This window comes from Seriola aureovittata, chromosome 9, assembly GCF_021018895.1.
Source record: "Seriola aureovittata isolate HTS-2021-v1 ecotype China chromosome 9, ASM2101889v1, whole genome shotgun sequence".
Taxonomy (NCBI): Eukaryota; Metazoa; Chordata; class Actinopteri; order Carangiformes; family Carangidae; genus Seriola; species Seriola aureovittata.
In genome coordinates, this window is record NC_079372.1 from 6510467 (window position 1) to 6527238 (window position 16772).

At 40.7% G+C, this 16772-nt stretch overlaps 1 protein-coding gene across 1 annotated transcript in view; it reads right to left on the reverse strand.

The window, feature by feature from the left end:
• The window catches only part of LOC130174195 (chemokine-like protein TAFA-2), an 80727-nt gene that overhangs the window by 25312 nt on the left and 38643 nt on the right, over window positions 1-16772 (reverse strand). The window contains exon 2 of the mRNA XM_056383802.1: window positions 16498-16598. Within this exon, the coding sequence (XP_056239777.1) occupies window positions 16498-16597 (100 nt within the window). The 5' untranslated portion in view covers window position 16598. The remainder of the gene's footprint in view (window positions 1-16497; window positions 16599-16772) is intronic.

Genomic DNA, 16772 nt, shown 5'->3' on the forward strand with positions numbered 1-16772 from the left:
GGACAAGAATTGATTTCAACGTGTTGTTGACCTCAGCTATAAAATTGTTGGCAAAACACAGAGATCCCTCACACATATTAATATTGAACAAGTTGTCAAAGAGACATAAGATAATTAACAACTCTGCACATGTCCTCTGTGAATACTTTAAGCTAATGTTTTAGATAGCCTGCATGTAAAACAAATAACAGGAAGTTTGGTTTTATTCCAGTAGCCATTAGAGTTAGTCAGTTCACCTTGTGGATACACTGACCACTGTTCATTGTAATCCTTCAACTCTTTTTAATATTTGTATTTTGGTTTTGAAGATGATGATGGTGTAAATGAATTGTCACTGTCTACTTTTAGTTTGCAAACTCACTTTCACACCAACAACACACAACACAGTACTGTTGCAGCAACTTTGCCTGTCATCAAGTACTATCCCTTTGTTTGATCTTATTCTTAACGGAACTCACAACTTACAGTGTATTTTGAACATGTCCTCTTCTGATGTTTGGAAGTTGCCTACAACCTTTTACCATACTTTCACTTACTGTACTTCTCTCCTACATTAAAAATATATAGTTGCAAACAAACTTAATATGTACTACAAAATAATTGCAGTGCAAATTAGATCAGCACCTTAAGAACCGATAAACTGTATTTTATCAGGCAGTTCCTGCCAATTTCTGTCCTTAATATTTACACAGTCTTGTTTAGATTGAGCACATTTAATGAGAATAAGTTTAATTTTCTTTTCTTCATACCTAACCTGACAGGGTTAGGGTTAACTGCAAGCAACGAACTGTTGATCCTAAATGATGGAACATAATTACTCAATGTATTTATTTGATAAAGATGCTCAATTCATATTTCAAACGCATTTATTGGCCATTGAACATTGACAAGTGATCTGATGAGCTCTATGATTGGTGCATTAAGCTCATCTCTTCTTTAAGCCTCTCTTCCATTGTGTCAGCACTTTCTCTCCAACTGCATTCATCAGGACAGATCATTACACCCCTCCACTCCTCTCCTCTCTTGCCTCTCTCTGTCTCTCATCCCATTCCTCACTACCAAATGAAAGGGAAACCCTGGTGTGTCTGAGGCTGGCTGGCAGCAGAGCCAGAGGTGAAAAGATGAGAAGAGAGAGGGAGGGGAGATGAAGGCAAAGAGAGGGAAAGAGAAAAGAGGGGGAGAGGAGAAAAGGCGCAGCCTGTTCTGACTGTAAATGGTGTGAGAGAAGAGGAGAGTTTGTGCTGGAGGGATGATTAGTCTCTGTTAGGACTCTGTGGGATGGAAAATGAAGAACCACCATAGTTGGGCTATTACTACACAGCAGGATAAAACTTAAGCTCCGAGTCTTTCTGCTGCAACTTTTAAAAACACAATGAAAACAATGAGTCTAAAGAACCGCCTGCTGTATGCTGTGTGCCAATGCTCTCGCCAGCTTATTTGGGCATCATCAAATTGTTTGATTTAAAAAAATCTTTGCTCTGCTGAAAGTCATTTGTGACATTTAACAATATATGATTACTATGACATAGGATGTTTTTTTTATTTATTTTCCTATTAGGGTGTCATTGTCTCCAAAGTAAAAACATTTAGTCCTCATAATTTCACCGTTCTCTTATTTTGAATGTTGAAAAACTTTTTAGTAATCACTGTCCGAAAGCATGTGCCCTGAATTACACCCGCACACATGTTTCTATTTTAATTTGCCTGATTAGACCTCCTCTTAAGATCTGGTCACACCAGATTTCACTCCCCATTCATTTCTATGAACAACAGGACAAGATGCATTCGCTTCAGGTCGCATGTTGACCCCTGACTCATTCACTTCACTTCAATCTGATTGAACTTTGACATGTGCAGATCAGCCAATTTGGGAGAGGCCTTTGTATGTTCCTTGCAGTTGTATATCATACAACTTCAATGCAAAATAACACAGGCACCAGAGACAGAGGGATGCTGGCTGGCTGCAGTGAATGCAAGGACAAAGATAGAGGTTAATGGCAGTAAAATGTCTGATAGGAAGCTGCTTTCGTTAACCTGCTAGCCATGCTAGGTCTTGGTGTGTATCATTACAATCCTTCCCTTGCTATTTCCTGTCCCACTTGCTTTTCACCACACATTGCAAGTTCATTTCACCAGCTGAAATCTGGTTTGACCACAATTTTTTATTGGTTTTAGTCCATCAGTTATTATGTTGTAAACACCATCAAAAAGTATGTGCCTTGTATTTGAGAGACTGGTTTTCTGTCAATTACAGAGCACATCTTCTACTGCCCTTAAAGCCCCTTACAGTCCACATACACTGGTGTTTTCACTTATTCACTTATGCTGCCTGATCAGACTTCTTCTTTGTAATGTCTGTTCAAATCGCTCTGTACTTACATCTCCTTTACTCTCAGCTTGTTGCACCTGACGGTGCAAATTACACCTTTATCATTCTTTTTAGTACATAGAGTCTGTAGGGCTAATTAGGCCCAGGCCCCACCGTTAACCTCATCTGTGCGTGACAGTGGTGGCAACCATTTAAACAATTTAGAGCAGCCATGGAGCCTTGCGCGTGTCTGAGGCGCCGCTTGAGCCTCGCTGCCGCAGCACATCATCTTTACAGTTTCAGCATGGAGTCAGTTCTCAACTCAAATAAACTGGGAAAAGATCTGCTCACAGTCATATTGACAACATACTAGCAACTCACTGGACAAAGACAGGGCTTCACTGGCAGTAGCAGCCCCGCAGCAGCAATGCCGGCGGTGTGGACACACGCTTGTGTGAAAACCGCAGCAGTTCAGCGAGGTAGCTGTCATGCACAGGTGAGGTAAGCGGCATAGCCCGGGTCTTATAACCAGGGTACTTAAAAACAACCTTGTTGGTGTAAAGGGGCCTTTAAAGGCCACTGCACACAGTGGGACGATTCCGTATTTCTAACACAGCATTGCCCGGCACCAATATGACCAGAAGTCGTATCAGCAGAAAACACCTGAAAACACCTGTGTGGGTGAGCACAGCCTTTTGAAAGGCAGGGCAGTGACCAAATGGCTTTCCTTTTTTGCATATCCCTTTGGCTCTCAAAGCCCCACGTTTCGGAAACATTTTGTTTTGTTAAAGGAAATCTCAACAAAGTTGTAGCAGCACAGCAATATTTGCCTCAAGCGGGCTTGTATAATTCACTTCAGACCCACCACAGGAGATATTTAAGAACGCAGTGGCAGTTTCATTTTGAGAAAAAAACAAAACCAGAACACTTATTTATGTGACGCACATTTCACAGTTTCTTCAGTGTTTTTTAACAACAGAAGTTGTATTATCAGTCAGGTGTAGTCAGGAGCTTCAGGGAAAGCTGTTGGCTACATTACGTACATATTGATCTGCCTGTATGTGAGCAACTGTATATTTATCCTCAATCCTGTTCCCCCAGGTCACGTTATTCACACATACACGTAAGTCAGTGTTGTGGAATCTCAAGATTTCTAGTTATTTGTGAGCAGCACATGAAAGTATCTGTAATTTAAATTCCACAAAAGCAATTAGTTGATTAAAATATTGAAGAGGCAACTTTTTTCTTAATTATCAAGCAGGCATCTCCTGATTAATAAGGTTACCTTGTTACTTCACATGTCCTTGTAATTACATTTTCGAACATAGTTGGCGCTCAACATGAACCTAAATGTGGCTGAGTCGAGGACAAATTCACCCTGCCTTGAAATTTTCAGTACAGTGATGGTGTGTAATTGTGGGGATATGAAGAACAGATGGAGACCAAATGCCATGCTCGCTCTGGTAGAAATGCAAACATGAATCATTATCATCTTCCTGGATGATACATCGTACAATTTAGAGCAGCCAACATATTCTTAAAATAAATGGCATCTACAGTATCATGACCACTGTGCAAAGAAGTAACCGTAGATAGGTAGCTTCAGATCCACTTCTTTGACTGTTTGTCTCTCTCAAGCAAGCGCGTCTTGTATTGATTCTCACACTGAGTACTGTGTGTGCTGGTGCTGGTGCACTTACCTACAAAGATACTTTAAAAATACACACACGCGTACACACACACACACACACATACGCCTCCCGGAAAATATGAAAAGTCCAAGAGGAAGCCCAGTTATTTCCAGGACATCTCTCTTGTAGATGAAAAATAGAAGAATTTCTATTAATCTGACCCAAAATAAGCATAAAACACTCAGTGAGGGATTGAGTGATTTGTGCTTTAATGCAGCCCACAGAGTATTTACAGTGGTGTTCTGCTAGGATTAGTTGTGTGAGAGGATTAGTGAAGCTGCATTACTGCTGTTTTATTTAACTCACAACAGTAAAAGACTAAAAATAAAAGCCTCTTAACCACATTTAGGCAACATGAGAGGCCAGGCTGGACAGTTACACAAACATGATGTTTGTGTCCTCTTCAAGGACCTGTGCCAGAAAGGGATGTGAATGAACACGCACACACATGCACACACACACACACACACACACACACACACACACACACAACTTTCTGTACTTAATCTATAATCTAGTAATCTGCTGAAAGTTGCCCCGTGCAGCATATGCTCCACATGGAAACACTGTGTCATATTAGTTAAGGCAATGATGCTGGTGAGAGTGCAGCATATGCAGATACTGGCAGGATCAAGAGAGTGGGAAACTCACCGTGAGAGGAGAGGATTAATGCAAAAAGACTGGGGGAGAGAGGCAGACGGTGAAAGAGAGAGAATGAGAGAGAGAGATTTGCAGAGGTAGCACATTACCCCTCTCTCTCTCTCTCGCTCTCTCTCTCCCTCTCTCCCTCTCCCATACTCTCTTTCCTTGCATCAGCATTGATCACAGTACATCAGTAAAGTAAAGAGCACCTCATCCATCAGTGCATGTCTCTGGAGCTGCTGTTACGAATACTAAAGCTGCTCTCTCGAGCGTGCGCACACGTGCACGCAAAGGCACAATCATATGCGCGCTGTTTACTGTATCAACATTAGCATTAAACCGACCAAAATACAGGCACTGTAAATTCTAGTACATTAGAGACTGCACGTACATGCTGCACCTATGCCTCACAGCAGTCACAGCTATGGCCAATTTTATGTCTTTTGGTCCAACTTTCGGTTCTACTAATGTTTTCATTTTATTACTTTAATATATTTTCAGCACACATTCAAACAACGACTGGTTTGTCCAGGATGAACCTTTTCTGTTGCACAAATTTCTCCCACATCAGTGGATATTTCCTAACAGTGTTGTTCCATTATCTCTGCATGAACCTAATGGAGGCACCAGTGAAGGTCTGCTTCTAATGGATTATTTTGGGAATTGACAGTGTGAATTTGTATGGCTACATTTTTTTCTGTGCCCACACATGTGATGGTAACAGCACATATGAAGCTCCTATATAAGTATGTTGCATTCATTATTCACGTAGCTTTAAGCGTGCCAGCTCTACTGGGAAAAGCACTGGAAAGAGGCTAATCCACTTTAGATCCAGCTAAGAGAAGACAGGGAACACTTAGGAACCACAGACACGTAACTAAAGAAGCTATAGGAAACGAAGGTTGTTTCTTTTTTTTTTTCTTTTTTACACAATATCAAAGCGTGAATCTGTTCGAGTCACTCACAGTGCACATGGCAGAGGAAACGGAAGCTTTGGATGGATCTCTGCTTCTTCTGAAAGCCTAAATGGTTCAGAAAAGTAACATCTAACCAATTGTTTCCTTTCCAAACATCTGGTCATTTGCAGAATCTCCTGAGACTGTAAATCAGAAGCTGTGTACATGGAGAAGGAAAGGGGAGGGGAAACGGGGGCAAATGGACCCCAAGGAGGCAGAGCAAAACGCTTTGATGTGCTTCGAGCTCGACTGTTTGCAAATTATACAATAACATTCAGGGAGTCGTGTTTGTCAGCGTTAATGCTTAACTATACAAATAAGAATACAGCTCTGCTAATACTCTGTTCAAAGTGTTCTGTGGTGCTACTGTAAGCACTGTAAGCAGGTTTAAGTTAAGACATCAGTATCTGTTTATAACTATTCCATACTTAGTTTTCTTTTTTTCTTCTTCTTCTTTTGCATCAAGACTACAACTGTCCTCGTTGCTGATAATGTCTGCGCATTCAAAGAGAGCTCAGATATTTGAAATAATAGTTATTTCATCATAAGAGGTTATTTATTTTAATAAAAACGTGTTGGGATATTAGAGATAGACCGATAACTTAGCTGATACGATCTTATTGCAGATACTGTATACTGGGTTTTGTCTATATGTTGGCTGATAAGTAACAAGAAATTACTTTACAGACACTCCACAGTAGGTTTGAAGTAATTTAGAAACACTGCCTCCATTCCCATCAGGGACCAGTGCAGTTATTTGTTCATGTTAAAAACAAAAAATGTTACTGGCCTATATTATCAGTCAGTCAGGCTGCAGATGATACAATAGGAAAGCAGGCTGTCTGAGATCATGAATATGAAACAAAAGACCTCTCACTATTTTTATTATACTAGTAATGGCAAAAGAACATCCCACACGCAGGAGAAAAACAGTAGCAACCACAGCGAGCTGACACACTGTGGAGAACGATGACAGGAAATTTGAAAGCAAGCATTGTGTTCTCATTTCACAAAATGATTAACACTCAGAAATGTAGGTAATGAGTAATCCCGATAGTTAGGAGATGATATAGCTCACAGTTTTGGTGAAATATGGGGCAAACTTTATGTTTATATTAATTATATTTATTGATCATATCTTTTATTTTATCATATTTATAATTACTATTAGAATCACTTATTTTTGGGATTTTCATTTCCTCCCGTGAGGCTTTAAACTGCTTGTATTTTACACCCTGCAGCTAAAAATGGACTGTATTTCTTGGAAGAATTAGCAGAACACTGTTGCTGCACTGTATAGTTTTCTGTCTGAGAGCGTGAGATGAACCAACAACCTTCAAGTCCCAAAGTAAGCTCCTCTGGTCATCCTTGACTCTAATAAAAGGAAATGGTATGTATTGGTTATACATATTTCAGCACATCTCTCCCCGCTTGCCGAGAGCTTACTTGAAAGGGCGATTCCCATCTCAGTGTGACTTTCATGTAAAATAAAGCCAAAAGAATTGCAGACGCAGAATTGGAAATTCAAATGCATGTATCCGTAAGACTGTGTTCCTATGAATACCAAAGGCGAGTATTGTACAAACACATAAGAACAAAACCGCTGCGCCACCCACCAGGCAAATACCTCTGGAGGACAAATTGGAAATTGAATCATAAACTATAAAGAGCCAAGGTTGAGTTCAGCTGCGGAAGAAAAGAGAGACGAGATGGAGGTGGAGTGGAGAAAAGAAAGAACGGCTGCATTAAATAAAAGTTCACTCTTTCTCTCCTGCCCCTGCAGAAATTCACGCTGTGCTACCTGATTGAAATTTCCTGGTTTAATAGCTGTGAAATAAAGTAAAAGTTGGGACGAGGAGGAAAGGGAGAATATGAAACAGAGGGCAAAAGAGAGGAATGGAGTGGTAGCGGAACGACAAAAGAGAGAGAGGGAGACTTAGGAACTCAAAGACCAACAGATAGACGGATTTAATGGAAATGGAATTACTTCATGACTTGTAAAAACTGCAATCAACGCTAATTAGTCATTACTGTTTCAATAATATCTCCCTGTAGCTCTCTTGCCAGAATGTTAATCCACACTACTGTTGCTACCATCCTACTTCCAGTATAGTGGCTTAACCAAAGGCAGAGAGTCAATAGAGGCTTTAGTTTTGCTTAAGAAACCATACAGATGTACCAGGCTGGGTCTTTGCGGGGTTGTGCTGGCAAGCTAACAGGTAACGATTAGCACTAATGAATGCAATGAGAGGGCCCCGGTGAGGTAATCTCACTGTGCAGCCAGAGGAAACTCTCCATTTACACCAATTAGTTCAAACACATAATCAGACAGTGACCATGGCACCCCCCAACACATACTGTCAATGTTTTTTTTTTTTGGTTTGTTATACCTCGAGGGTTCAACTGTTTGTGTGGGTGAATGGTGTAATGTTGCACACTGTAGGTTATCATATCTGTACACTTGAGTAAAATTGAAGGATCAAAGTGTTTGTCAATAAAATGCTGCAGAAGCAGGTCTTGAGAGGAATACGTTCTGTTTCTGTGGTTATACTGAAATACATGTGCCTCAAGACTTTAACACAGACACGCAGAAGACTATCTCTAGGTTACCATCTATCTGGAGAAAATATTGTTTATTTATTGTTGCTTTTTTATTTTTTTTAGCCACATTAGTGTTGTGGTATTAGGGATAGCAACATCATTAGGTCCATGACTTGCCTTGAAAATTTGCAATTGCATTGCATTCAGAGTCCTCAGAGGATGAATCCTACAGACTGATCATCTGACTTGTCCTCCGCCTCCACCATGAGATTGATGTTTTTGGTTTTTAGTGAAATGTCTGACAGACTGAATTGTAATAATTTTGATAATTCTTCAACTTTTCCTCAAGCACCAACATCAAGTCAAAATTTTAATCTTTATAATACTTTGTTTTAGGACTAAATAATTAATCGGAATTTAAGCAAAATATGGCCAAGTTCAACATCCAAATCACAGGAGCTGCAATGGTTATGATAAAGGTTTAAATGTGCCACAACATACCGTAAATGATGCATTGTGGTGCTACAGAGATGCCCAGGCAAACTGATATTCTCCAGATGTTTGGTACAGGCCCCCATAAAAATTACATCATCATCATTCTTATATTTTATTTTTATAGTGAAAGTGAAATGCAAAAATGAACATTCCAACTGAAATCATGACTCATCACAATTGCAATATCTGCCAAAGTAATCACAATATGATTAAAAACTAATAGCATTCCCATCAGCCTTAGCTGTAGTTGTAATTAGCAATGTCAACATGCTCACTAAATTAAAAGCAACATTATACTTACTAAACATCTAGTGCTGTAGAGCATCATCTTTAATGGAATCAATGAGAACATCTTTTATATGATAATGTATTCATAAACAATACGATACTTCACATTTTAGAATATTGAAAGACTTTGAGGTGTAGGGGATGTAAATCAACATGAACATGAACCCACCTCTCATCCAGAATCACTGCTTTAAACAGTGAGACACACACTTAATAAGCAGCTGTAGAATACATAGATATATGCACAGCACATGGCCAGTCCTTAATAACCCAATCACACCCGCACAGTCCGCGTTTGTTTATCTGTCGACCTGGTTCTTCAGGCGCAGGCCGTGAATCATGCTGCCTCCTTGCATAGGGCTTCTTGCTGTTTTGCGTCACCTTTCTACTTTCCTTTTCCTAGATATTCATTTTCTTCACTCTGTGGAAAATAACAGCTATAAACACACTTCCCTCTGGTAGAAAAGCCCATTTGGGCTGCTTTGAAACAAGCAGTCGGCCTGACAGATATTAGATAATATCACACACATTTCTTGAATATGCAATGGAATCATGTCGGAGTAGGAATAAACAGAAGATTATCCTGTGATAGACTACAAAAGGCCAGAGTGCCTGTAGCCAGTTATCAAATACACTCCTGGCACCTTAATAACCGAATACATCATGGTTAAAACAACATGTGCGTTACCAAGGACACACTGATTGGTGAAGGTGAGTATATGCAAATTTAGTTCCTTGGAATTTGTCAACAGCACCAATTGAAGGGGAGCAAGGGAGAAAAAAGAGAGAGAGCCACAACATCCATAATGATGAACAAATGGACAGATCATAATTAACAGGTATCTTGGTTGCTGTAAGGCAACGGGGCAAATTCCGTCTCCAGTGGAAACAAGTGTGACAAAATGTGATGAATTTATAATATGACGATGAGCGGAATGGTAATTTACACACCTGCCATGACCTGCTCAGACTAAAAAAAAAACAAAGTTGCAACTACCTTAGTGTGTCACACACACACACACACACACACACACACACACACACACACACACACACACACACACACACACCCATGCCATACCATGACATATCTGTGGCATATCTGCGGTTTTGTTGAGAATTATTGTCAAAATTTACCTTTAAGTGTGCGATACATCAGTGCTACCCAAGCCTCTTTAAACCACGGAGAGGAGATGCTGTGGTTTGCATATTTAAATGGCTTTAAATGGTGCATCATGAACATAATTCCTGGTTTATACGTAACGTATTGCATGAGACTGATTGACAATAAATTGCCATCATAATTATCTGTCCCACTCCTAATAATTTGCTCAATTTGCTTTTGCTAATTATTTCATAAATTTCCTCTCCCTCTCTCCCCCCCCCTCTCTCTCACTCTCTCTCTCCCTCTCTCTCTCCCACTCTCACTCTCTCACTCTCCCTCTCTCTCTCACATACATGAACATAAACACCCTCTCTCCATCTCATAACGGGTGAATTAAAAGTTCGGGGGAATTCTATGATGTCTCTCAGGAAAGCAAAAAAAAAAAAAAAAAAATCAACATTTGTAATTTTCACCTTGAATTTTTCACAAGCCATATGGAGCCCTGTTGTAGACCAAGTATGGAGTGCAGCTTTACTGTGGAGCAGCCTCTAAGGAGGGCAGACAGCCTGTCTCCGCACATCACATTAGAGAGCCTCTTTGTGTGTGCACGCATGTAAGTGTGTGCGCGCGTGTGTTTGTGCGTGTCTTCCCGTGTGCATTTACTGCCGGCATGTCTGCGTGCCTGACTGAATGCACATGTCCCTCTGAGCTTGTGTGAGAGTGGTTAGCACATGCATCCTAGCATCCCTATTCGTCTTTGTCCTTACATCTCTATTTCGCCTTCTTGGCAGACAGGATGCCTTTCAGACTAAGTTAAGTTCTTAGTAGCTTCTAATCAGTGGCGATGTATGGAGATTGCAGCGTATAGACTGAGAATCAATGACTCGACAGTGTGTGCTGAAGTGATCAGCATAATCGCTGTTCCGCTTAACTTCAAAATCCAAGCCAAGCTGTTTCTCCAAGACTATTGGCAAAGCCACTGAGACATTTCACCAAGGCCTAGACTTTGTCTGCAAATCAGATCTCTTCATGGTAGAAGATCTGCAGTCCACTAAGAGTGTTAGAGCTCTGTGGTCCGAGTTCAAAGCCTGTAATTTTCACAGACTTCTGTCGTGAGGTGTATAATAAAGCATGTGAATAAGAGAAAAAGACAGGCAGATGGATGGTTTAACAGACGGAGAGGCACCGACAGCAAAGGAGAGGCAACTTTTTCTCTTCTGGCCTGAGAGATAAAAATCTGGGGAATAAAAGGTGAACAGACGCCAGGAAGGCACGCACACACACATTCACATTCTCACACACACACACTCTCACACATGCTGACACTTCTTTTGCCACCTCTCAGCACCCTCGAATTTCCTCCTTAGGTCTCCACAGTTGTTTTGTCAGCGCATGCCTCCTGAGCTGGTGGCACTGTGGCCAAAAAGTGGGACGTGCCACAATTTTAATCCGTTTTTTTTTTTTTTTCCTCTGCAGGATTCAGGGAAACTAAAACATGTTTCAAGCGTCATATCTTTTAAGGACCTCTTTCCCATACAGCTATGTCAGTACCACATGTTTCAACTTTCTCTTTACTTATCAGTTTCAGCACAGGCAGAGAATACAAGTCTGAACGCTAATTCCTTTGCTCCTACTGTTTGTGTCTCTTGACATGACCCCAGGCTGATATCTGCAGACAGCTGCCTGGCTTGCATTAGCTAAAGTACTGTAGTTCTGTTGTTCACTTGACTACCATGGCTTCACCTCTTAAGAAGAGATAACACCTGGTCAGAAAAAACACAAACTAAGCTCAGATCAGTGTCTTTCTTTTTTTTTTTCCGTCTCTTCCTGTTGGTGATGATGTTGAATTCACGACAAGATAACTACAGACAGCTCGACCTGGACTCAGGACAGTCCCCTAAACCTCAGCAGGTCCACATTTAGTGTAACTATTCATGTCACAGTTTACAGGACTGTGCTCATGCAAGACATTAGTCTTGCTAATAATAAACTTTTTATAACACACAGACTCATTATCTGTGGTATAACAAAGAGTTCAGTTTAACTCTGGTACCTTATTCATGAGAGCTGAACCGAATGACTTCAGTCAGCCCAGTAACATTTAGTTACCTGCAAGTGTGTGCCTCTGTGAATGTATGTGTGCAAGAGAAAGAGGCAGTGTGTGTGTGTGTGTGTGTGTGTGTGTGTGTGTGTGTGTGTGTGTGTGTGTGTGTGTGTGTGTTTAATGTGTGAGAGCGTCAACCTTGAAGTGACCTAAGGGATTGTATTCAGTAATTATCTGATTACTCTTCTGTTTTTCCCCACTCAGACAACCTGCAACTGGATAACGCTGTAACTCCCTGATTACAACTTACTCTACAATCAATGACCCATTAACAGGAGCATGCAGTCACTACACATGTCTTCACACACACGCACACGCACACACACACACAACGGTGTCACCAAAAATATTAACACCACCATTACAGCCACTGCTTCTGTGGCACAATCTACTAGAAATTATGCTCATTTCCCTCTAAACTGTTTTCCCAATTACATTGTGGTGGCAACGTAATCGCTGCCTTGATTATATTCAGAGACAAGTCTTCTTTTTTTTTCGAATGAATGAATGAATGAATCCCTACATTTATTAACAGCAGCAGATTTGCAAGGAGCAGGTCGGGGTGGTTAGCAGGAGTACAAAAAGCACAGCTGCGTCCAGCGTGCTGTCTGAGGTCAGGTTTGGTTGAGGTTAGTGAAAGATCGTGGTTTTAGTGAAGTCACTGTGAATGTTTTCTGTATTGAACCAGACCACGATTTTCATGTAACCTTAACCAAGTGCTGAAACATAACCATTACAAAGTAATAATGCTACAAGTGGATATTGTGCGACATGATCAGATATTTTGGTAGAAAACAGATGCATCGTCTGTGAACTTTTTACTGATAGGTTCAGTATCAACGTATTTTTGCGACTTATCACACGCGTAAATTAACAACATACCCTCATTATGTTGAAAACATAATCCGGTCTCAATACAACTCGAATTTGCTAATTAGTTCTGCATAATCATAATTTCATGGAGAGTTGGCTTGAGAGGATAGTATGATGAAATGAATAATACAGCAGAATCTTCAGTGACACAAAACCGCAACTGCTAAACTTTTCTTATCTTGTGACTTTGCTATTCATCTCTCTCACCCGATGTTTTCAGTGTTTTCAGTGCTTTTTGCAGACATCAGCGCTTCATTGAAAGCCTGGTGATGCACCACAAGAAAAGAGCGTTGCCTTCCTCTTTCCATGTCTTTTCAACATGCTTCCATTTATGGAAATGTTTGCCCTTGCCTTGTCAAGAATCTCTCTGTGAGAGGAGGAGATAATGCCTGGCAGCCAGAGAACAGCAGAGTCAATCTTACACACAAACAGACACAGCACGAACAAAGCCGTGGTTATGGGTACACGCATCCCAACAAGGACACACACATTTACTGTACACACACAAACATTAACTCACACATAAAAACCCTTGTAGTCTCTATGAAGTGACAACATAATGGGAGATTTCCAGGTTTTACTCAGATGGCTGTCTAAGATGCTGCATTGTTTTAAAAAAAAAAAAAAAAAAAAGTCAAGACTCATCAATCAGTTTCCCTTTCAGTCATTTGCTAATGAAACAGCCGTATGAGGCAGATGTTGAGACACACAATACTCTGCAGTATAACTTAAACGTCAGTGACGTGAGACACACGGTAACAACAACGACAAACAAAGACAACCAGTTTCGGATGAAGGGCAGCTGGTGCACACCACTATCACGACATGAACGCCAAAGGCAGAGCTTAACATTTTAAAGCCATCACTGCCTATCATATTTAGTCAAACAAAACACAAAACCCACTATCATCACTTCTTGGTTTTATCCTTAGGTGTTTCTTGTCATTGCCAATTACTTATTTTGGTCAGATACGTTTTTTAAGATGTTAGTCACATCCCTGCTTTGGTCCTGTCTTTGCTCCACTAGTCTGGAGCAGCAGTCTTGAAATAACATTTTCTAGCTAAATGATCTTGTCTGTAACACAGGCCTTGCAACTTAATTGTGAAACCCCTGGAGCACCAAGAGATCTGCAGCTTTGGTGCCAGACTCCGGTCCACACTCAAGGGACGACTGCCTTTTGGGGCCTGTGTAGTCAACACTTGAGTTTCTGTTTTAATTAATCAAAACATGATGATTTGACATGATCTGGATGAACAGTATATCTGAAATATCATCTTTTTTTTTTTAGTCCGCTGGTTCCGTGTCCCACAACATACTCAGATCAAAACTAAAAAGTCCCCTCCTACCTCATCAACTCTCATTCGGGGAACAATCACTGAAACAAAACTGCAACTGCTCCAAAATCGCCCCGTTCAAGACGCCTCTTAAAACTCACTTTTTCTGCCAGCGTGGAGGCATCATGTTTTCGCATGTTTGAACGCGATATCTCAGTAACGCCTTTAGAGAATTTCTTCAAATGGGCACATTCCTTTACTTGGACTCAAGGATGAACTGATTATTATTTGGTGGTCAAAGGTCAAGGTCACGGTGACCTTAGAAAAACAAGTTTAAATCATACACTCGATTGATACACTAATTATGACACAATCTAACACAAATGTCTAATAGGATAAAATGATGAAACAATGATATTATATATCCAAGGGTCAAAGGTCAACTTCACTGTGTTAACATCACAAGGTTCTGCAAAAACACTTTCTGGCCATTATTCAGCGGTGTAACTGAGATTATGACCATATTTGCTGCATCAAGAAAAGAAAATAAAGGTGTCAGAGAGCATCAGAAATGCTTTTATCAGAAAAACATAATGATTTCAAAGGCAACAGGGCAATAGTCAAAGACCTTGAAATCCCTGTTTCAACAGTTTGCTATCTTATCGTGAAGTTTCACAGTCATAAAACTGTTAAAAAGCCTCCAGGATGTGCTGCTAAGAGGAAACTCAAAGAGACAAGTTTGCAAAGGTTGGTGTAGATTGTGTAAAAAAAGAAAAAACACCACACAAGACATCCAAAGAGCTTCAGGCTGACCTGGAGCAATCTGTAATGGTGGTTTCAGCCCGTATCATACACCGCATACTAAACCAAGAAGGGCACCATGGGTAAAGGCCAACGAGGACACCACTACTGGAAGAAAGGCACAAAAAGGCAAAAACTTTCATAGACAAGCCACAACCTTTCTGGGATAGTTTTTTATGGACAGATGAAACCAGAGCAGAGCTCTTTGGGAATGCACTGCATCGGTTTGTTAATAGGAGACTACAAAGTACAGTGAAACATGGTGGAGGTTCTGTTTTACTGTGGGGCAGTGCTGCCTTTGGTACTAGAGACACTGAATTTATTAAGGGAATGATGAAATCAGAAGGCCATCATTGTTGCCAATGGTTCTGCAACCAAATATTGGTTAAAGGTGCCAGTAACTGTGTCCGGGTTACATTTTGTATTTGTATTATTTCACTATTGTGCAGGTTTTGTATTTTTATTTTCTTGTCTTCAATAACATTTTATTAAAATATTCTGATTATGCAAAGTTATATTCTGAATTCTGTACTTAAAATTCAGTGGTGCCAATAATTTCAAACAGGTCTGCATATTCATAAACACATACAGTGATGGAAAATTGTTCAGAACATTTCACATTGTGACGCAATCTAGTACAAAACCGCCTCAACAAAATCTAAACATTTACAGCGTCACATTCACGGTTCCACATCGTGTACGTTCATAACTAGAAAGCATGACCAAAACAGCAATAATTCATATACAATTAGCAGGTACAATGCGCTCTCCATTAAAGCTATTTTTTTTTGCTCCCAGAGGTTGGCAGTTTTCAGTGTCACACACAGGTAATCATTGTTAAAGGGAGAGGCAAAGATACTCAACCCTCACACGAGAAATGAACCGGAAAGTAGAAAGAAGCCTCTGGGCTCAATCATTCTAGTGACTCAGCCACTTGGCCCATATGGGAGGGGTATCATGCAACCAGGGATTTCTAATCCATGAGGCTCACGGCTCGCTGTCTGTGCTGTGAAGTACAGGCATTTTCAAGAGTTGCCCCACCCTGATGGAGCTGCAAAGGCGTAAAAGCCTCTGAACTAAGAAGACCTTTCTTTGTTGGATTACTCTTATTCCTCTTCCTTTTATTAAAGAACTTTTTGTGTGTTCTTCCTGGCAACCTGCCGCTGTGGTCTCGTATTTCACTGTGAATCCGACCTCTGCATTCCCTCGGGCAGTGCACAGCCTATTCACTCCGACTTTACAACATGTGAAAAGAAATTGGCTGCAGAGGCTGCCTGCAGTGGTAATCTATGATAGATCCAATACTGTGAATGCTGTACACAGACACCGGCAGACTCAAAGGAGTACGTGCTGTACACACACACACACACACACACACACACACACCAGAACGGACGTAAACGCATATATCTACCTACCTGTGTGGCTCCTGTGTGCATGTGTCAGGGAGGCCAGACAGAGGGACAGCAGTAGACTCCACACACCTACTCCACAAATGCAAGGACCCCGTTCCCGCATTCTGCCAGGAAGAAACAAAAACACACACATACTCTGTTAGAGAACAAACATGAACAAAATGATTAGAATATACTGTGCACTGTACGACTTTTTTCAACTGTTAGTGCCCCCCCCCCCTTACTGCCTTTATCGTCTTCTAGCAATATGGCTCTTGGGATGACAATGTCAGCCTTTC